At 41.4% G+C, this 21,334-nt stretch overlaps 2 protein-coding genes and 1 long non-coding RNA gene across 9 annotated transcripts; 1 reads left to right on the top strand and 2 right to left on the bottom strand.

Moving 5' to 3' along the window:
• Positions 1–4,318: 4,318 nt before the first annotated feature.
• On the bottom strand, positions 4,319–10,302 carry LOC102705621 (copper-transporting ATPase HMA5). 3 transcript variants are annotated; one of them, XM_006653597.3, is made up of 6 exons: positions 9,815–10,302; positions 6,168–7,559; positions 5,836–6,090; positions 5,629–5,751; positions 5,029–5,505; positions 4,319–4,937 (listed from the first exon to the last, which is right to left on the bottom strand). In XM_006653597.3, the coding sequence occupies exons 1-6, from the start codon at positions 10,178–10,180 to the stop codon at positions 4,551–4,553; spliced, it is 3,000 nt and encodes a 999-aa protein (XP_006653660.1). In that variant the 5' UTR covers positions 10,181–10,302; the 3' UTR covers positions 4,319–4,550. The 3 variants fall into 3 exon arrangements, with proteins under 3 accessions (XP_006653660.1, XP_015692246.1, XP_015692245.1); XM_015836760.2 differs by lacking the exon at positions 9,815–10,302 and adding an exon at positions 9,307–9,365; XM_015836759.1 differs by lacking the exon at positions 9,815–10,302 and adding an exon at positions 9,175–9,275.
• Positions 10,303–14,140: 3,838 nt separating this feature from the next.
• Positions 14,141–16,433, bottom strand: LOC107303969. Of its 2 annotated transcripts, none has more exons than XR_005811691.1 (2): positions 16,311–16,433; positions 14,141–15,994 (listed from the first exon to the last, which is right to left on the bottom strand). It is a non-coding gene; the product is annotated as an uncharacterized LOC107303969 (long non-coding RNA). The 2 variants fall into 2 exon arrangements; XR_001549994.2 differs by having other exon boundaries at positions 14,141–15,991.
• Positions 16,434–17,049: 616 nt separating this feature from the next.
• On the top strand, positions 17,050–19,917 carry LOC102716863 (serine racemase). 4 transcript variants are annotated; one of them, XM_015836272.1, is made up of 7 exons: positions 17,050–17,128; positions 17,216–17,443; positions 17,590–17,676; positions 17,749–17,979; positions 18,538–18,611; positions 18,699–18,885; positions 19,510–19,917. In XM_015836272.1, exons 2-7 carry the CDS (start codon positions 17,253–17,255, stop codon positions 19,757–19,759), a joined length of 1,020 nt encoding a protein of 339 aa, XP_015691758.1. In that variant the 5' UTR covers positions 17,050–17,128; positions 17,216–17,252; the 3' UTR covers positions 19,760–19,917. The 4 variants fall into 4 exon arrangements, with proteins under 4 accessions (XP_015691758.1, XP_015691759.1, XP_015691760.1 ...); XM_015836273.1 differs by having other exon boundaries at positions 17,056–17,128; positions 17,248–17,443; XM_015836274.1 differs by having other exon boundaries at positions 17,056–17,167; positions 17,248–17,443.
• The last annotated feature ends 1,417 nt before the right edge of the window (positions 19,918–21,334 follow it).

Below are 21,334 nucleotides of genomic sequence, written 5' to 3'. Positions count from 1 at the left end.
ACTCGACTGCAACCGTACCCTTGGCCTAGAGTTTAGGGCAAAGAACGGTGCGGTGACTGCGGTTGACTGTATAGGATCTCAATAGATGGCCTCGTGGGCCGAAACGCCGAGTATTTATTTTTGAGAAAAATTTAGGGCATTTGTAATATAATTATTAGGATGGTGTCGTAGAATAACTGAGTTGTAACTTACAATATAGAAAGAAAAATAATGGGGCAAGTGAGTTAATAAAGAAAAAGAAGGAAACTATGTATTGTATGAGACAGGGTTTCTACACAATACCTAACACATGATGAGAGATGAATAACATTAAATTCATATGTGAATTAACGGTGTTTGTATGATAACAGTGGTGTCTAGTACTAGTTTTTTTTATTACATTGAGGATATAAAAATCATGACTAGTATATTCTATTATGATTGCTCTTAGGCCATGCACGGTGCTCTGACGTGGCGTGTGGCTCTAGTCCGCCACGTCGGAGCAAGCTTGCCCAATAGGCATGGACGGCCATGGACCGTCTTCCCACAGAGAAACGTGTACCCCGCAATAGACACTGATGGCTTTGTCATAGAAAGTAGGAGGAAGAAGAAAAATGCACCGAAATGGGGAGAAGAAAAGGACACCGGAGAAAAAGCCACCGCTCGGAGTGATCCGTTGCGGCGGGACTCGGTCCGTCGCCACCACGCTCGATCTACCGCCCGCCGTTGCTCCGTCGTCGAGCTCGATCCACCACCCGTCGGCTCAGTCCGCCACCCGCCTCGCTCGATCCACCATCGCCGAGCTCGGTCCACCGCGGTCGGGGTAGATCCGTCGCCGCTGAGCTCAGTCTGCCGCCTGCCTCCTCGATCTGCCACCCGCCTCGCTCAATCCGCCGTCGCCAAGCTCGGACCACCGCGATCGGGGTAGATCCGCTGTCGCCGAGCTCGGTCCGCCGCCCGCCGTTGAGCTCGATCCGCTGCCGCCACTGCTCCGTTGTCGACCGCCACCCGCTCTTGAGAGGATGAGCGACGAGGACAGAGGAGAGAAGAGAGGAGACCGACGGAGAGAGTTAAGGGGAAAGGACGGGAGAAAAAATAAATCCAGTCCTACTCAAAGCCCCACTCAAAACTGCATGCACTATGAGTAAAGTTCCTTATAGTGGTTTAATCCTATTTATAAGATGGAGATTCTTGTCGAGGGTTGATGCATTGTGCATGTTCTTACTGAATGAAATGGGATATCCTCGGTTTTCGTCCAAACGCTAACCATGCAGACCTCCCAAAACCGAAATCCCTATAACCATCCAGACTGCTTGCACCTACCATCCTACCCACGCTACATCTTAGGTTGATTTAATTAGCCAAATATGCAGTGAGAATGTTTTAGTTTTTCTTTTATATATATATATATATATATATATATATATATATATATATATATATATATATGTAACATAAAAAATGCTAGAATACAGTTCACCCTGTGTGCTTTGGAGGAAGGGGCATTTTTAAGTACTAAGTAACATCTTAATTCATTGCCAATGTTGATTTTTTTCATTATTTTATTGTTTTTTCAATTTATTTTTTTTGTTAAAGTCTAGATATTTTAAGGTATCATTTATATTTATAGAATATTATTCTTGTTAAGTCATTACTAATAATATATCAGTTGATAGCACACTTGTATCAATTGGTATCAACCGAGTGCCTGTTGTTATATTTCTGGTATCAACTAGTAATTGTGTGGTATTAGATTCGGTACCAATAAGGTATCCTGTTTAATATCTCATAAGAAATTACTCTGTTTTAAAGTAGGATATTATACCATGACAGCCCCTTGATTTATTGCATGCAGGTGGGGAGCAAAGGCCGTGTGGGCTAAGTATCCTATTTTGGGCTCTAGGGCTCGGGAACAGATCAAATAGCTACGTGGGCTAGGCTACGCGTGCCGTTGGATGGGCCACGGAGCGAAGAAAAGCCCAGTGCATGGCCCACTTGGAATATGGTCGTGGCAACAGAATAAATCAATAAACGCCGCCGATCACATCGAGCATATCTTCCATAATAATCGCATGATGACATACCTGGGGGCACAGCCGCGCAGGGCTATGGCTGTTATGTTCAGTAGTATAGCTAACCACTGGTTCTAATTTATCTATAATTAATTTAATAGATAATTTATACAATAGTAATCTATAAAAATTATATTATCATGTCCTATCTATCATACACATATTATGTCTTAGAATACGTGTTGCAACTGGCTACAAATTCATAGCCTATTCTCCTTCTTTTTCATCTCTTATCTTCTTAAAATATATTTATAGCTGACTTAATATGCTATTGTACCTGCTCTGACAGGCGTACATGGGCAGGCACGGAAAAAGTAGTATAATAGATTAGTACATGATTAATTAATTATTAATTATTAAAAATATAAAATAGATTAATATGATTTTTTAAACAACTTTTCTATAGAAAATTTTTGCAAAAAATACACCGTTTAGCAGTTTGGGAAGCGTGTGTATGAAAAACGAGGGATGCTTAGTTAACTAAGTCATGGTGCCGAACGTAGCCTAAGTTGCATTTATTATAGCACATAGGTAGTAATAAATAGTAGACAATAATTGTTGCGATGGTGGATTATGAATAATTGTTTGGACGGTGGATTATACGTAACGGACTGATTGTTTATCTTTTTTATAAAAAATGTCAAATGATATATTTGTAAATAAAAAATAATTTATTAATAAAACTTTTATATACGTATTTCTAGTGATCTAAAATCAAAGCTGAAAAATAAACTTTGGTAAAAGATATCTTAAAATATACTTCAAATTTAATATTAGAAATTCAAATTTTGGCTTATAAGTAAGGAAAAAGCAAAAATATGAGGTGAACGTATGCTATAGCAGATGTTAAGTTCCAAGGGAAAATATATAAATAAAACATAAATTATTATATATCAATACCAATACCAAGTTTCAACAAAATTTTAAAGTTTAGACTACATACTATTTTACATCATATGATAGTCGTTGCATGGCTCCCTGAGCATTTAAGTTACATGGCTATTTTACATTATATGATAGTCGTTGCGTTCGTACTTGCATTGTCGTCCTTAGCCCCTGCCAGTCGGGCATGATTTTTGAGAGGCATGATGACGCATGTGCACCAGAAGAGGATTTCTTCTGTGATGCAGTTGACCGGACCCTGCATCGTGGCCTCTTCCCTCTTAAACACTCTGTTATGGCGCTTTTTCCAAATTTCCCATGAGACGAGCATAATTAGGGAGTTGAGGCCCTTTTGCGTTCTTTAGGTGACGCCTTGATCACCCTAATCCAACAGTTCGTTATTGAGTCTGCCGGCCGATGGTCAAGACTCCAGAAATCTGGTTTTGTCTAGTATGTCACGCCAAATGTGACATGTTACTAGGCATTCTTCGAATAGATGCTGGGCGGTCTCCAGATTCCTGAGACAGAGCTGGCAGAAGTATTTATTTGGTCATTGTCGTTGTAACAGCTGATCTGCAGTCCAGAGGCGATTGTGAAGGAATAGTCAGGTGAAGAACTTGCACTTAGCTGGGGCCCAGTTTGCTGAGGACTGAATCAATTGAGTTTGCTGGGTCGGTGCAGGATAAGGCCACTGTCCTCGTAAGAATTCTGTCTTTCAGCTCGGGATGCAAGTGGCCAAATGTTCTCCATGTAAGTTTCAGTACAGCTACCAAATGTTCCCACTGCGAGCCACGCAGGTTGTAATAAAGTTTAGCTCGGTTAAGTTGGATAAGTTTATTAAAAATAGTAACATTTACGATCCAAGATACATATATTATGGAAACATATTCAATTATAGATTTATTTAATAAAACTAATTTGGTGTTGTATATGTTACTATATTTGTTCATAAATTTAGTTAAATTTAAAATAGTTTGACTTTGAACAAAGTCTAAACGACTTATAACTTGAAACGGAGAGAGCGGTATCTTGCACAAAAGCAAGGAGCACAGCTACCCGATTGAGTTTGCTGGGTCGGCGCAGGATAAGGCGCAGAGTGCTGTCTTTCAGCTAGGGATGCAAGTGGCAAAATGTTCTCAATGCAAGTTTCAGTACAGCTAGCAAATGTTCCCACTGCGAGCCACGCAGGTTGTAATAAAGTTCAGCTCGGTTAGGTTACCAGGCATCTTTTGGTTCAAAGTCTGCGCAATTGCGCATTGCGTGCTTAACAGCTTGGTTAGGTTACTACTGCCACCCAAAAAAGGAGTTAGGTAACTACCAACGTCGATCAACAAGTTGGCACGGGAAATCCAGGCATCATCATCATCATCATCATGAAGCACCAATTTCTCGCCCGCACCACAACCTGTCCCCTCAATTTTTGTTCGGAAGTGCCAAGGTTGGGTCACTTGGCGAAGTACACATTCAACACACAGTTGCACATATACTATATATACGTAGGTAATGTACATTTCAGGCGTCACACAACACATGATTAGCGCATTGTCAACAGATAATCTACACCTCTTATTCTATGCAAATGTTATATGCGTGTGAGCGTGTCTACTGGCATGATGATCAACGGCCCAGTTTTGGACTCTTGTAGTACCTCAGCAGCAGGGACCAGCAGACGACACTAACAGACGAGGCCGCCATCGCAGCGCCGGCGACCCACGGCGGCAAGCGGAACCGGGTCGACGGGAAGAGCACCCCGGCGGCGATCGGTATGCCGATGATGTTGTAGCCGAGCGCCCAGACGTAGTTCATCCGTATGCGGAAGAACGTTTTTCTGGACAGATCGATGGCGGTGATCACGTCTTCCAGGTTGCTCTTCATGAGGACGATGTCAGCCGCTTCGATGGCGACGTCGGTGCCTGCACCAATCGCCAGGCCAACGTCGGCTGATACAAGCGCTGGAGAATCGTTGATTCCATCACCAACCATTGCCACGGTCCTTCCGGCCGACTGCAAGAGCGAAAAATTTGGAGGCAGTGAATAACCAAATAACGGTACGGCAAAATCCACCGAAACATGCAAAGATTATATGATGGCTCACCTGAAGTTCTTTCACCTTCTCAGCCTTCTGCTCTGGTTTCGCTTCCGCGACTGTGTTCTCAATGCCAACCTCCTTGCTAATGGCGTTAGCGGTCCCCCAGTTGTCCCCAGTAACCATTATACTCTCCACTTTAATAGACTTAAGATATGATATCACTTCACGGGCATTTGGTTTTATTGGATCAGATACAGAGATAATGCCAGCAACTTCTTGATCCATAGCCACGATAATCGCCGTGTGAGCTTTCTCCTCTTCTTCCGTTAGGATTTCCAAAGCTTCCACGGGGATATCAATGCCTGAAGTCAACATAAAGCTCTTGTTTCCCACCATAACGGCCCTGCCATTTACTTTTGCCTTGACGCCATGCCCTGTCACTGAAATGAAATCCCTTGCTTCAGGCCAGACGTGGTTTTCTTCCGAATGGAACTTCTTTGCATGCTCCACTACCGCCTTAGCCAGTGGGTGCTCGCTGTTGATCTGAAAGAGACGAGAACCGATCAAAATTGAGCAATGTTTCTTTTCACAAATCACACGAAATTATATTTTACAACAAGCAATAGAGACATTGAATCGAAAAGAGCTAGCAAGCTGGAAGCATACCTCTGCTGCTGCAACGCAGTCATAGAATTCACGCAAGACCATATTTTTTAGAAGCCTTGTGTTGACCACAACAGGCTTCCCAATGGTTAGTGTCCCTGTCTTATCAAAAACGATGCAGTCGACCTATAAATGTCATAAAAGAATTGTCAAAATTTGAAAGGCTGTTGGCAAACATGTGCATCTACAAGTACAATAGTTTTTATGTACCTTCTGTGCACTTTCCAGAGCCTGCCCACCCTTGATAAGAACTCCTTGTGAGGCACCAACTCCGGTTGCAACCATCACAGCTGTTGGAGTTGCAAGCCCTAAGGCGCAAGGGCATGCAATAACCATAACTGATATCCCGAATTGGAGAGCTAGTTGAAAGCTATCCATGGAAGGTGGTATCCATGATTTGGGGTAGCCATGAAGCCTCCCAGCTAAGAACCAAGCAAGCCAAGTAAGCAAAGAAAGAATGATGACCTGAAAGCATGAAGCAGACAATTCAGAATTGATGAGAAATGTTGTCCATTGAATTACTACAGTGCAACTGAACTTACCAGGGGAACAAAAACTCTAGATATCTGATCAGCAAACTTTTGTACAGGAGCTTTTGCCATTTGTGCTGACTCCACTAGCCGTACAATCTGTGCAAGGGCGCTCTCTGATCCAACAAATGTTGCACGGACATGGAGCACACCATTCTCATTCACCGTCCCTCCTATGACAGTGTCACCCTTCCTCTTTGCCACAGGCCGTGATTCTCCAGTGATCATGCTTTCATTCACATGGCTCTGGCCCCATATAACAAAGCCATCAGAAGCAACTTTCCCACCTGGAACTACTTTGATTACATCATTTTTCTGAATCAACCGACTGTCAATCTCCTTCTCGCCCACAACATTCCCTTCATGATTATATATCAACATAGTTGCCGTTTCCGGTGCAAGATCCATAAGCTTGGCGATAGCTTCAGAAGTCTTCCCTTTTGCCAAGATCTCAAGGTACTTTCCAAGAAGGATAAACGATATGAGCATCGAACTAGTCTCAAAAAAGTCAGTTGCCATGTAATCATGTGAGGAGGCAGCTCGGAGAATGGAGTAAACTGAATAAAAGTAAGCCGTGTTGGTCCCAAGAGCAATGAGCACATCCATGTTTGATGAGCCGTGAGATAATGCTTTATAAGCACCAGTATAAAATCTGCGGCCAATTACAAATTGAACTGGCGTCGATAAAATCCACCGCAAGAGCTCACCAATGCTCATCATGTTAATAGCCTTCTTTTCGAGCCCGTCCTTCAGCCCTGGGATGTACATGAACACCATGGAGGTCAGGAATACTGGGATGGTGAATACTAAACTCCACAAGAAAGACTGCTTGTATAGCTTGATCTCCCCATGTCTATGCTGCTGCCTTCCATCTGCTTCTGGGTATATTGATACAGTAAGATCGCCAGATGCAGCTGACTCAATGACTTCAATGAGATCTCGGGGACCTGTCTGGTCAGGCTTGTATGCGATGGTGATCTTGTGGAGCTCGGGATCAACTTTTATGTCCTCCACGCCAGGAAGAGCTTCGACAGAGCTTTTCATTATCATTATTGATCTCTCGTCGAGTGTACCATCCACTTTGAGGTCTATCCTGCTCTGATCATCTCCCGTGGTGATCAATATCGCTTCAAAACCAGTTTCTTCAACTGCATCGGTTAGTTGACTGGCAGTAATGATCCTACGGTCATAACGGATTTCTGCTTCTTCAGTAGCCAATGCGACAGAAGCTCTCTGAACACCTGGAATGACTTGCAAGATGGATTCCACTGTGCTCGCACAAGATGTGCATGTCATTCCTTTTATGTGAAGCCTGCATACTAGAATGTTCTTTTCCTTGACCTCCTCATCAATCAGCTTAGCTTCAAAGCCAACATCCTCGATGGTTTCCCTAATTTTTTCCTCCTGTCAAATGGCATTGATTAACACAGTCTCCAAACATATAAGAAAAGTTGGATCAAAACATGTGGAGATATGCCCTGTAAAAGCATGAACTAAAACAATTGAAAAAATAGTAAAGAGTTCTAGTATGAAAATGTTCCGTTAGTTGTTGGTCAAATAAACGAAAAAAAAACAAAGTTACCAAAAATGTAATTCATGTATTGTTTATTGTCTAAACTGACCTATGGAAGTCTTAGTTTTTTTAGAAATTCGACATCTTCACAACACAAATAGTCTTTGTTTTTAATTATCAATCAATTACAAAGTGATATGAAAAAAGAGGCACTATACAAGGGGAAGGTGCATCAGTACTAGATCATGAAAAAAAATGTGGTCAAGCTATACAAAGGCAAGTTGTTCATAGTGGGATCTTGAGTCTTGACAGTGATAACTTTTTTTGAAAGATCACCAGAGGGGATTGACAGCGATAACTGAAAAATTGTTTGTGTTATACAGGCCACCCAACTCAAAAAAGGTTGTAAACTGAACTTCAATTCTTAAGTTAAAAAGATTATTTCTAGAATTGTAATATCACTCTTCTGCAATGTACTTTATCTATAATTGTGCCAACATCTTGTATCTATTACTTACCAAAGTTACTAGTTGCAGAGAGAGTTGACAACACAAAAAAAAAAGTGTTATCAAAGGACATGCATGACCAACCAAGCACTATGTTGAAATATTAGTGGATTTGTTTCAAGATCCTATAATGGGGATAAAATCAAATTTATCTTTCACAGTGAACATGCAGTATTACACAGAGAGAAAATGACATCCAATAACAGAAAAGGCATCCCTTTCATTCTAATAAATTCAAGATACTGATTAAAAGCAACACATCTTGATCAAATAAATAGTAGTTTTTCGAAAAGATATCCAGGATAGCAATGGTGGGGGACGGGACTACAATTTTGCATCTCCAAATGCGCCACTGATCAGAGAGCATAATTATGAGATGAGAAACGTGAGTGACACTGTTCCTGAATAAGCAAATCTATTCGAACTTGGAGTATTAGTAGTAACTGATCAGACATATGCCTGCATCTTGTGGAAGGAACACTAAATGAACGGATCAACAACTTGAAACTGTGGAACACAATGAAGAATGCAGCAGAGTAAAAATCGCCAGGCAAAATAGGAAAATATAAAGGTTACTGGCAAAAATGAAAAGTTAATTAACTCTAAAATTCGAATTCAGTAAAAAGAACTTGAAACAATCATGCTGGGAATATCAGGTAATCAGAACTAAATTGCACATAGACATTAGGTTGCTCTTCCTCTCTACTTTCTGTTCAGGAGCAAAGGTTGTCTGCTCTTAAAGTACAAAGCTTCCATCCAAACAATAAGCAGGACATCCATTGTTCTAAATCAAATTTGTCTTCATATTGAATCTACATGCCTTTGCAAATGTCAATTGTTGCAGCTTAGGGAATTAGTGGGATCCCAACAAGCCAATCCATGTTTTCAGGGATGCCCAAAAGCCGCTGGCAGTTCTACATCAGAGGCAAAGATGTCTACCTGTAACCTTCTAAACCACATCACAACAAATAAATGCAAAGAGAACTTTTCACGAGCCCACCTCACATTTCAAGTATTTCTGAACTTGTGAAGCATCAATTAAAGCCACACAAATCCTTTTTCGTGATACTATACGTATGGACATAAACATCTCCACAAACACAAGCTTTAATCGGTGTGTCTGATGGGTTACCTGTCTATCTACTGCTAATGTTACACGGCTATTCATTTGTGTCTATGTTCTGAACTGCTAACGTTTCCTAGAATAACCATTTTGAGAGCCTGAGAGTTGGGGCCTTTTGAATTTAATAAAGTCCCCCATGTACCTACTTCCAGGCTCTCATGGGAAGGACACCTGGATCAAACCACTTGGCGTACAAGCACCCACAACTAACGGTATGGAGTATGAACTGATCATATGCACCAACAACTAACGATATGGAGTATGGATCGATCATACTTTGCTCAAAACCTAGAACTCCGCATTGCATCAAAATCTTATTTCACCCAGAACTTCGCACGCAAGCATCTGCGTTCGTGTTTACCCTTCAAATTATGGAACCTTAAATTATCTAGCTAACCACATACTGACCAATCCGGTCGTGCGGGAAGCCGGGAAGTAATCCGTTAGACACGCCACATGCTTAAAAAAAAGCGCAAAAACACCGGAAAAATCGGAGCACTCGGTAGTCGGTACTCACCGAGACGAACGCCGGGTAGAAGACGACCTGCGCGCGGCCCCCGAGGACGTCGACGGCGGCGTCGTGGATGCCCGCGAGCCGCTTGACGGCCTTCTCCACGGAGCCCGCGCACGCGGCGCACGTCATCCCGGACACCGAGAACACCGCCACCTTCTCCTCCTCCCCTACCGCCGCCGCCTCCAGATCGACGTCGCCTCCCCCTCCTTCCCCGCCCTCGCCGGCGACCGCCGCCGATTTCGGGCGCCGTGGCATGGACGGGTACCGCGGCCGCAGCACGAGGAGGCGGCTCACCTCCGAACCGCCACCGCCGCCGCCGCCGCTTCCGTGGAAGCAGGAGATGAAGAGCGCTCGAGTGCTCGCCGCCATTGGAAGCGTGATCCCTCGAATTGGCGGAGAGGGTTTCTATCTCTCTCTCTCTCTCTCTTCCCCTTTTTTTCGAGTATTTTGATCGCTGTGATTTGCTACTCCAGTTTCTTCTGGGAAATGGTTTAAACATGACCGAATTTATAGGCCGGGGGAGGACGGCGTGGACCGCTCTGCGCGGGGTGGCGGATCCGCTCACAGAAACAACAAAATAGCGTGCTACTCCAGTACTCCTCTCTCCAGAATATACAAATTTATACAATTCAAAATTAAGAGCCTAGATAAGTTAGGGAATACGTCATCAAGAGAGTTAATAAATAAATCATGAAAGCTATTTTATTTGATTAACAATCTGTTTGAAATTAGCTAAAGTAGACACTATTTTGGTACGGCAAGAGCAATAGAATTTTATCATTTATCTATACTGTTATTGTATTATGCAACAGACTTATTATCTCTGTTCTATATTATAAGTTTTTTTGTTTGACTAGATTCATTTATGTACTAATGAATCTAAACGCGTATATAAACCATACGCGTTGATATATGGATGGATCTAGCCAAACTTAACAAGTCTTATAATATGAAACGGAGAGAGTATTTAGTAACGTAAATAAGATATTCTTATTATCGACTACTCTCACACTCTCAACCATCTCTTATTTATTAAAAATGGTGAAGTTATTTTTTTCTTAGCTTTAATCTCTATTAAATAAACTAGACATGCTAATATTTTGGTGGAAAAATGTACCCACTCTATCCAAAAAATACTTCATTTTAACCTACCTTGCATGTACCAATACAAATTGTAAAGATAAAAGTATCATTTGCATTTTCAAACTTCAATACTATTGTTCCCATATTTTTCAACTCTCGCTATATTTGTCTCCCACGTTATCAAACTATAATGCAATAGTAATGACTTAAAAGATAAATTGTTTATGAGATAAAAGAAAAGCGATAAAAATAAAGTCTTTAGGTGATGGTGGGAGCACGTACTCTACATCGATATTGCAAATTTTGACACGCATGCCCCATGTCCCAAGTGCTCGCAAACGCAGCAACGGATTGGGAAAAATGCTGTGCGTACCGACTTTGTACATCATGAGTGCTAACAAAGGGGGCAATGCAATGATGCAGCATGGAGTGGTGAGGTGAAAAGAAAGGTAGGGATGTGGACGGATGATCGCGGCACTCCGGTTGGGTACACGTCAGGTGCCATTGCATTAGAGCATATATACTCGTGCCATAGTTGAAGAACACCACTTGGGAAATGGTGTTTATGCAAATGCAATATTGACACATGGATTAATTTATCTAGTATTTTGTTTGAGATATCACGGCAAATTACAAACATATCTAATACGGTTACATTGATAAAGACATAAACAATTCTAATTTCCTGGCCCTGGGGAATCGAAGCCTCCTCGTCGTTTAGCTTTTGCTTATACTTATCAATTAAAATTTAAATTTTAAAACTTAAATTTAGAGTTGATTTTGAGATTTTTTTATCATAATTTATTTTTCAGTATTTGATTTTAAATCACTAAGAACACATATATATAAATTTTACTCATAATTTTTTTTAGTTGTTGATAGTCATTTCGTTTATGTATAATATAAGAAAAAGATTGGGTTGTAAATATTTGATGCTAACACTCTCGAACCCAAATATATATTTGATGCTACGAATAAACATCAGTTTTTGGCAATAATGAGTAAATGCTAGAGGGGGTTTTCAAGCTTTAAGCACAAACCAACTGTTAGTAGATTTCTTAGCCTCCACGAAAAATGCATCTCGATGGTAAAGTAAACAATTATTGGTAGCTTTTGGGTGATTGGATGTGCTACGACACTCACAACGATGGCATTTTATAAGTTTATTTATGATATGCCAACCCGGCAAAAAAAAAGTTTATTTATAATATGAACAAATAGTACATCATCCCTAGAATGCCGATGAATTTAAACACAATGCAAAACATATATACATTGACTCATTAATAGATCTAGACATAAAAGAAAATAAATCTTGCGACATGAAACAAGGGGGTTTTTGTAGTAATATTGAATCATGTTTGGTACAGTAACGCTAGTATTTTCATGTAGAAGGAATATGAACGTTGAGCTCTATTGAATTTTGCTTATCCTTGGCATTTTTTTCACTGATTAAACGGTAGCAGAAGCGATGCAATGATGTGCGTGGGTAACAGTGTAATCAGGGCGTGTGCGTGTAGCAGATTCTTTTCTACTTCCAAATTTGGGCTTGGGCCTCTTTTCAGGGGGGTTTCTTTTTGTTTGAAGGCTTCAGAATGGGCCGGAAGGCTCTGGAAGACAGCAACGTGTGGCCCATTTGCTTGAGGGCTCACGACTTGGGCCATTTCAAAACGCAGCCGTCCACGTCTTCCGGGCTAGACACGCAAAAGACAAATTTGGTGCCGTTCACAATTTGAAATCATATGTCTCCCGTTTAAACGTTACACGAGTCAAATACTCCCAAAATTGTATTTAAACGCCTGGATGACCGGAGCACTTTGGATTAAAAAGTTGTAAGTTCAAATTTGACCTGGAATTCGCTGTGTTTGCTTGTCGTGGCAGCATAGGTGCATGCGTCTGCACCAAAAGTCAGATCAAATTTTGAATTGAAGAAGGAAACGCTCTCGAGCCGACGAATCAAATTCAACACATATTTGTTTTTAAGGCACCGAAGTGTATTCGGAATGGCTGCCGTTTCAAAAACAAATGAAGTCAAATCAAGTTTGTATTGTTAACTACAAAAACAGGTGCCGGTTCTACCTCGACAACAAATAATCTCTCGAACGACGCAGAGATTTCTTGGCGAGATGGCATCTGCAGGCGTTTTTTAGAGAAAAAAAAAACATCTGGCATCTTCTTCTAAAACCACGAGAGATTGAAACACGGACAAGTTCATCCGATTTGCAGCAAAGTCGGTTTCCAAAAGTCAAAACTTGATGGCTAATCCGAGAGGGATGCGTGGTAGTTAATCAAACCGTGGTATTATTAATTTTTACTGCATCGCGGAAGTCACATCTGGTAGCTTAACCTGACAATCAAATGAATAAATCAGTCGACCTGGCTGCTTAATGTCTGTTTAAAAAGTGGCTTGTTTAAGACCTAGCTGTTCAACCCGTCTAGGGGAAGGTTGTTTCCGAGTTCTTGGTACTGAATCACCGAAGAAACGCCAAGCAGTATCCGACATTCCAAGCTTCCAATCAAGTGGCAGTTCATGATCCAGCAAGGTTGTATGTATCTAATCTAACCGTACTTTATTAATTCTGTGGGCAGGGAAACGGAAATGTCAAGTCTGGAATCAGCCGCCCCCCCCCCCCCCCCCCCCCTAGCAGGAGCCAATCATGCGATCGATATCATCTCCCTGATTATACTTAGCGGATGATATATACTGCCAAAAATTTCCATGCGACGACATTAGGAGGTGACAGTTTTTTTTTTTTTTTGTTGAACAATTCCAGTGAGCCCTCCTATGGTGAACAAAAAGATGAACCCTACAGCAAATAACATGGGTGTTTTGTATTGTATCGAACCTCCCCACATGGTAGCAATCCAACTAAGGCCTTGTTCGGCAGGCCCATTTCCAAATCCAGGCCTGGAACTGTTGCAGGCCTGGTTTGAATGAATCCAAGTGACTTCACTGCAAATTTAAAACCAGCCATGGATTGAATCCACTTCTTTTCTTAATCCACCTCTTCCAGAAAATGCATTCAGTTTGAGCTGGAATGAAAACAGCTAGCACCGATCCTAACGAAGAGATCACAGAAGCTTAACAACAGCTCAAAGATATAGTTTAACAGCATACAACACTCTTTCAAGTGCCAAAGGGGTTGGACATAGACAGCTTGATTCAAATGAAAAATGCCAACAAGGACTGAATTCAAATAAAAAATGCCAGCTTCAGATTACATCCCAAAACGATACAAATGTAGATAATGGCATGAAGAGAAACCACTCCTGATCCATTTGGTATGACATCAAAATAATGGAACATATGGCAGATATGGGCAGTACAAATTAAAATATTGCTCGATCCATAAACAAAGATCAAATTGCATTCTGGATGAGCAGCAATGACTTGATAGTCTACATCTAAGTGACCTTGACTTTTGAAGAGTAGAGCACAACCAATGATGTCAAGAATGCAATCATTGATCTACACATAATAAAGAGCATGTAATTTAGTTCATGATTAGGACTCAGTTATAACTTAAGCATTTATTCCAGAATTTAGAATGAACAGAAAACTTGGTGTTAGTCCCTCAATTAATCAAGCATTATGATCATCATACAGATGAAGAGACAAAAGTGCATAAGTGTGACAGCATCAAGCTTTCTAAAATATCATACTTATAAGATTCAGAGTTAGCAACATTCAGCTTTAAAGCACCTATGGCCTGCTATTGAAGGCATCTGCATGATAATTATGTTTTAAGTACTTTATTTCATTGCCCATAATGTTGACTCCTAACTATCCAAATATTTTTCTTAACACTGTCATCTTTGCATATAATTGTGTGCACTCCCAAAATAAACTATACTAGGCTATATATAACTAAAAAGTAGCTGGAAAGGTTTGCACTGAAAAATATATAACTGAAGTAGTAGAGATACCATAATTCCATGCCCTTGCATGCCTGAAAAGTGATTAGTCCCTGAGATCTCAAGTGCCACAAGAGGGATAATAATATGCATAAATATTATTATCTACCATGCTTATGAATAAAAAAACTGCACCAAGCACTATACTTTTGGGAGTAGAAGCTACAAGAAGACTGTACGATATTAACTTTCAGAGAACTAACCTTTACGCACAATCTGAATAAAAGCACAAAGTAACTAGAAATTATGAAATGCACAATCAGAATTTATATATGCACACTACTACTACTGTACTGTACCCAAGTTAATGAAATTTTGGTTGAATAATTACAATTAAGAGGTATCACAATGATGAATTATCAGCAAAAAGAAACCGAGCACAAGATTGTCATGGCAAATATTCCATGACAAATATTAGCACAATGTTTTGAAAGATGAGGTTATCAGCCAATAAAAATATAATAAACAAGAAATTTTCAAGGAAAAGCTGAGTTATAAATTTCAAGAATTTGTGGGTTTTGCATCTGCAAAAGTCTTCAGTCTATTCTAGCTTTCAATATTAGCATGATATAAATCAATTCAAAGACCATTATAAATGCAACAAAAACACCACTGCAATCTAGAACTATAATCAATTCAAAGCATAAACCTCTGGACAATGCCAGTCATGCAGTTCCACTTGAACAGTTGAACTGGCTTATAGCCAAGTCGAGCGTTCCGATTTGTGGGCTATAATTTTACTTGTCTTGTTTCTTGCTTAATTGAATAGGAGAATTTCATTCCAGTATTTCCAATGACAAAAATACTAAGATGAAAGAAAACGAACTCTAATGTACATAAGCAAGAAAACACATCTGAGTAACAAAGCTGACTGCAAAAAATGCAGAAGTTTATATTTAAGTACTGCACAAATGTAAAGGTCCGTCTGCACTTAATTTCAATTCAAATTAATTAATGGACTTTAGTATGTCCTAGTCAGAGCAATATGAGGCTCAGAAGTCTTTTAGTATTGTCCGTGCTCATCTTGATCACCAGCAAAAAAAATTATAGTTCCTCTGCACGACCAATCGATCGATGAACATGAACCAAGCATGCTAGCTAGCTATAGCACAAAGGAATATACTTACCTGCTTGATGACATGAATCTGGCCTTAATTATACTCCTCCAGTAATAGATATCGTCTGCTAAAAGATGTGAAAGTTCAGTATATAGTATATATCTTTCCTGAATCCTGATTAAGAGGGGTGTAAATTACTAAGTAATTATATACGGCGAGACGGTCATCTGAGAGGCTAATGAATCTGTAGTGTCAATTTCATCTGATCTAAGGACCATATTAACAAAAAACCCCTCCCGCTGCTGCTCCGGCTACTGCTCCGGCGAGAAGGCAGCTACGAATCTAGAGCAAAAACCTCCTCCCGCTGCTGCTCCGGCGAGAAGGCAGGCAAGAACCCTAGCAAAAACCCTAGCAAGAACCCTAGCAAGAACAGGAAGTGTTACCGGCGAGAAGGCAGCGGAGGTCGCCGTCGCCGTCCACGTCGGTGAGCAGCCGCACCAACTCGTTGTGTCGCCGGTCGTGCCGCCTCCTCGCGTCGCCAGCCGCACGCCGCCGCCTCGCGTGGATTGGAGCCAGAAGGTCTGAGGTGGGGATCTGATCCGGGCTAGAAAAAGAGGGAACGAGGCCAAAACAGGCCCGTTTCCAATCCGGACAGGCCGAAACGAACGACGCTTCCGAGCCAGGCCAGATTTAGAAACGGGCCACTTTGTTCTGGCCGGAACTGAGGTCGTTCCGGGCCGTTCCAGGCCTTACCGAAACAAGGCCTAAAGATTATTCCAGTGGGCACAGCTATGATCATGGTAGCTGCGGTGAGTAGGCACGCGTATCAACGTCTAAGCCCAAGATTAATCGTAGCAATGATATTTCGTTAGTGAGTGCATCTGTTTGGGCTAATGCGGCAGATAATTGCAAATGAATGCAATACTGGCAAGTTGGGATAAACAATACCCTTCTCTTGGAAAATTAGAGAAGAATCAGGTGAGATAATGAAGATAGCTTGGTACGAATTCTTAATTTGGACTGGGATGCGTAAATTCCACTAAATGGGCTCCAGTCGGCCCATTCCAAAGGCAAAGCCCAAATAACACTGATACGCACGGCCCGAGGCCTGCAGGCTGCGGATGCACCTACCCACCACAACACCTCCATCCATCCGCCCATCTTCTTCTTGTTCGGTTCATCGGTTGTTCCTGGAGCCCTGGATTTTCCGGGGGAAAAAAAAAGAATTCCTCCAAATCTCCGCCCGCACTGACGCTCCAAGGTCAGGCGATTTCTCCTTGCTTCAGATTTCTCTACTATGGTACTAGTACTGATTCTGGGACAGTATCTTTCACTGGACTAAGGACAGTGTAGAGAATTGATTTAGCCAATACTTACTAGGCCTGATGGGGAGCAGAGATGGCAGTGGCGGCGGCTGCGCAGAGAGCCAGGGCTATGCTGCGGACATCCACTCCATCAGGGAGGCGCAGGCTCGCATCGCACTATACGTGCACAAGACGCCCGTTCTTTCGTCGTCATCGATCGACGCCGTAGCGGGGAAGCAGCTGTTCTTCAAGTGCGAGTGCTTCCAGAAGGCGTGAGAATCACTGGCCCAAAGAGTTTTTTTTTTTTTTGGGGGGGGGGGGGGTCTGGAATGTTCTCTTTCTCCTTTTTTTGCAGGGAACTTGGCTCTGCAATGTTAATTCTACCTGCTGCTAATTGCTTGTGGGGATATTGATGTAGAGGGGCGTTCAAGATCCGAGGCGCTTCCAATGCGATATTTGCGCTTGATGGTGATGAGGCATCTAAGGGCGTTGTGACGCATAGCAGGTCAGTGCTAGCTTCAGAGGTATTGAAATGTTACCTGATGGTGACTTAACTGATGAAATGGTTTCTTCTCAGTGGGAACCATGCCGCTGCAGTGGCTCTTGCTGCAAAGCTGCGCGGCATACCTGCTTACATTGTCATTCCAAGAAATGCACCGGCATGTAAGGTTGACAATGTTAAGCGGTACGGTGGCCATATTATCTGGAGTGATGCCTCCATTGAATCAAGAGAGTCTGTTGCTAAAAGAGTCCAAAAGGAGACTGGTGCTATTCTTATTCACCCATTCAATAATAAATACACTATCAGGTATTATTCTCTCTGTTCCAACTTCCAAGTAGTTCTTTTTTACTGAGTTATTTTGTTGATATATGTGGAAAGTATGTTTATTCTTCTTCAAATTATAACACATTGTACTGAAAATAAAAGTTCTCTGCTTTAGCACATCATACCCTAGATGCTGGTGCTTACAAACCTAAGTGGATTGAGCATGCTACTGGTACTCTATTTTTTTATCTGGTAGTCCTAATTTCTATGTTTACTGGTTTGATGCAAAAGAAGACACCTTAGGGTTTGGAGTGGAGGGTGTGTAACTTTGATAGGCTTATGAGAATATATGGAATCATTTGATAGTAGCCTTGGTTCATTATTCATTCACGAAATCAGCACTCATTTCAAACTGTATGGCATCATTACTCTTAAATTCATATTTCATCCAGGGTTTCAAGATTTTTTTGTGTATATACTAGCCCAGACTAAAAAGATGTTAATATCAACTGACAATTGACATATTTCATTCAGCTTCTATTAAATATCCGTATGAATTTCTGGTGAATCATGCAAATCTGATATAATGCTTTCTTTCAGTGGTCAAGGTACAGTGTCTCTTGAACTTTTGGAGGAAATCCCTGAAATTGATACAATAATTGTTCCAATCAGTGGTCTGTACTCTACCGAATTAACTTCTTTGACAAAAATAGTGTTTCTTTCTATTTTGATATGTACATATATTTTTGGCTGCACTACAGGTGGTGGTTTAATTTCTGGTGTGGCACTTGCTGCCAAGACTATAAACCCTTCAATACGTATTCTGGCAGCAGAACCAAAGGGTGCTGATGATTCTGCCCAGTCCAAGGCTGCTGGAAAGATCATCACATTGCCTTCAACCAATACCATTGCTGATGGACTTCGAGCTTTTCTTGGCGACTTGACATGGTAAAGCAATATACACTGAACCCATTCGCAGCATCAATCTTTTCCAAATGCATACCCCCACATTAGAACGATGATAAAATGTCAGCCCAGCGAAAAATATAAAATGCTGATCCTTTTTCGCAACATACATTGTTGACCACAAGAAACATGTGCTATTTGGAGAAAATGCCTGTCATGTGATTGCTAGCTGGATAGGTCCGGCCCCTTTGAAATGGGGGATTGGTAAAGGATTTTTGGAGGGTTCAATTTCCTTGAATCTTTCCTATAGAGTCATTTGTTTCATACAAAGAAGATAAGAAACTTTCCATAGAATTGCATTCCTTTGGCCAATTCCAAAGGAAAATAAGCAATAGGTTAGACTTCTTGGAAATTTTCGTTTGCTAAGACATATCTCATGTGCTAAACTGCTAATTGCTCAATGTTTGGATGATAACATATGCTACTTGGTAGAAGTAGAACCATGATCTGTATTTCTTGTGAATGAAGCAATACACTGGAAAGCAAGCTCTGAATTATCTGCAGACAGAGCAGTGCATTTGCAAATATTTTTGCAGTTTTATTTGGAGTATCTATTAACTGAGCCGGTTTCAAGAAAACTGTTTACATTTGATTTACGCATTTCAGGCCAGTTGTACGCGACTTGGTGGATGGTATCATAGTTGTGGATGACAATGCCATTGTGGACGCTATGAAAATGTGCTACGAGATGCTGAAGGTGGCTGTTGAGCCGAGCGGAGCAATAGGCCTCGCAGCCGCCCTCTCGGACGAGTTTAAGCAAAGCTCTGCCTGGCATGAGAGCAGCAAGATAGGGATCGTTATTTCCGGAGGCAATGTTGACCTTGGTGTCCTTTGGGAGTCTCTCTACAAACGTTGATCGGTCGGTCCCGTTTGTAACACTGAAATTTGTACCTGAATTTGAATAGACGAGTCTACCAGTAGCTGTAAACCTGTAAATGCATCGATTCTTTTCAGGAAATTATTCTGTTTGTTGAATTACTCGGTGCAAGATCATTTTACATTGTCAGTGACTTCGATACTTCATTCAGTCTATAGAGTGCTGAACCACTATTAAACAGGAATAATCACATTTTGTTCCCGTGTCACTCCCTCCCTACGGGCGGCCCGGGCAGTGACGGAGCACCCTCGCGGCCTTGTCTTCTTGGCTCTGTCCTTTTGCGTCGAGCGACCAACTTATCTTTTCGTTCTGCTAGGACTTTTGTTCACTAGGAAGAGTGGGAGCTGGTCTGTCGTGAAGTGTGATGAAACTCGGTAACAATAATATTTTTTAGTTCCTTATAAAAATGTTAGTGCTAGCCTTGTGCAAGATGCGGTGGTTTGGTAGCTTAGGCTGATGTCCGGCGTGAAAAGTTGGTATTTCCTTGCTTATTTTGGCGATTCTTTTAATCCGATACTCATGGAGTTGCAGCTGTTGTGTCGCTAGACGACAAGCTCGGAACGGCGATATAGCTTTGGTGAGGTTGGAGTTGGGTAACACTTATACGGCAAGCGTAACGCTTTGCTTTACGTTTGGCTCCGTCGTTGTTTTATTGTCATTAGAGAGCCGAGTGGTGTCTTGTGTATTACTGGCCATGAGTTTTTTTTTCTTTTTCCTATAACCTACCTAAGTTTTTATTTTGCTTAATAGAAAATAATTGACAGCCTTCTATCGGTTTATTTAAAAACTATTAAACTAGGTGCTCATACTTGTTTGAGCACTTTTAGCCTTTGCCTCTCTGGACAACAACTTTTCGATCCTGTAACCCAAGCAAAACAATGGTCCATTTCCATGTTTTAAAAAAAGACATTCTAGTATGGTACATTATTTCATCACTATGATAAAGCATTAAAGCTAGCAGAATGTTCATCCAAAAGTTAATCAGTGCCTTACCAATTTCCAATTCCTCCAACTTATTGGCACGGTTTGTAAAATTTGGATTCCATCAGCCGCATCTCATGAAACACTAACAAGAGAAGGACTAAATTTTTTCGTGAATTGGCGTTGGACGCTTGGAGTTTAGATCAGATGACGTCCCGACGAAAAAGGTAGGGGAGATCACATGACAAGGCAAGCGTCACTAAAGCTCAGATGACAAGGCAAGCGTCACTGAAGCGTCGAAAACAGGAGCCACATTCTGGATACAGCATCTTCTGGATACTCAAGGTCCAAACATTCAGCCAAAAACCATTTTATGGATACCGTATTCAGAGATACAACCAACCAAATACAATCACATGTCATCCAGGACAAACTCATACAAACAACCAAACAGAGTAACCTGGATCACTCTAGCTAGGCTGAGAATAACCTATATGTAAAAGACAAGCTAGACTAGGGACACTCAGGCAACCAAACAGGCTCATAGAGGACGTCACGTAAAGAACATAGACGTCAATTTTGATGTTAACAACATCATCGATTGGTCCGGACGTTGTTGGATAGTATGCATAG

Source organism: Oryza brachyantha, chromosome 4, assembly GCF_000231095.2.
Source record: "Oryza brachyantha chromosome 4, ObraRS2, whole genome shotgun sequence".
NCBI lineage: Eukaryota > Viridiplantae > Streptophyta > Magnoliopsida > Poales > Poaceae > Oryza > Oryza brachyantha.
The sequence above is the reverse complement of the archived record's forward strand: the minus strand, read 5'-3'. Positions and strand labels throughout refer to the sequence as shown.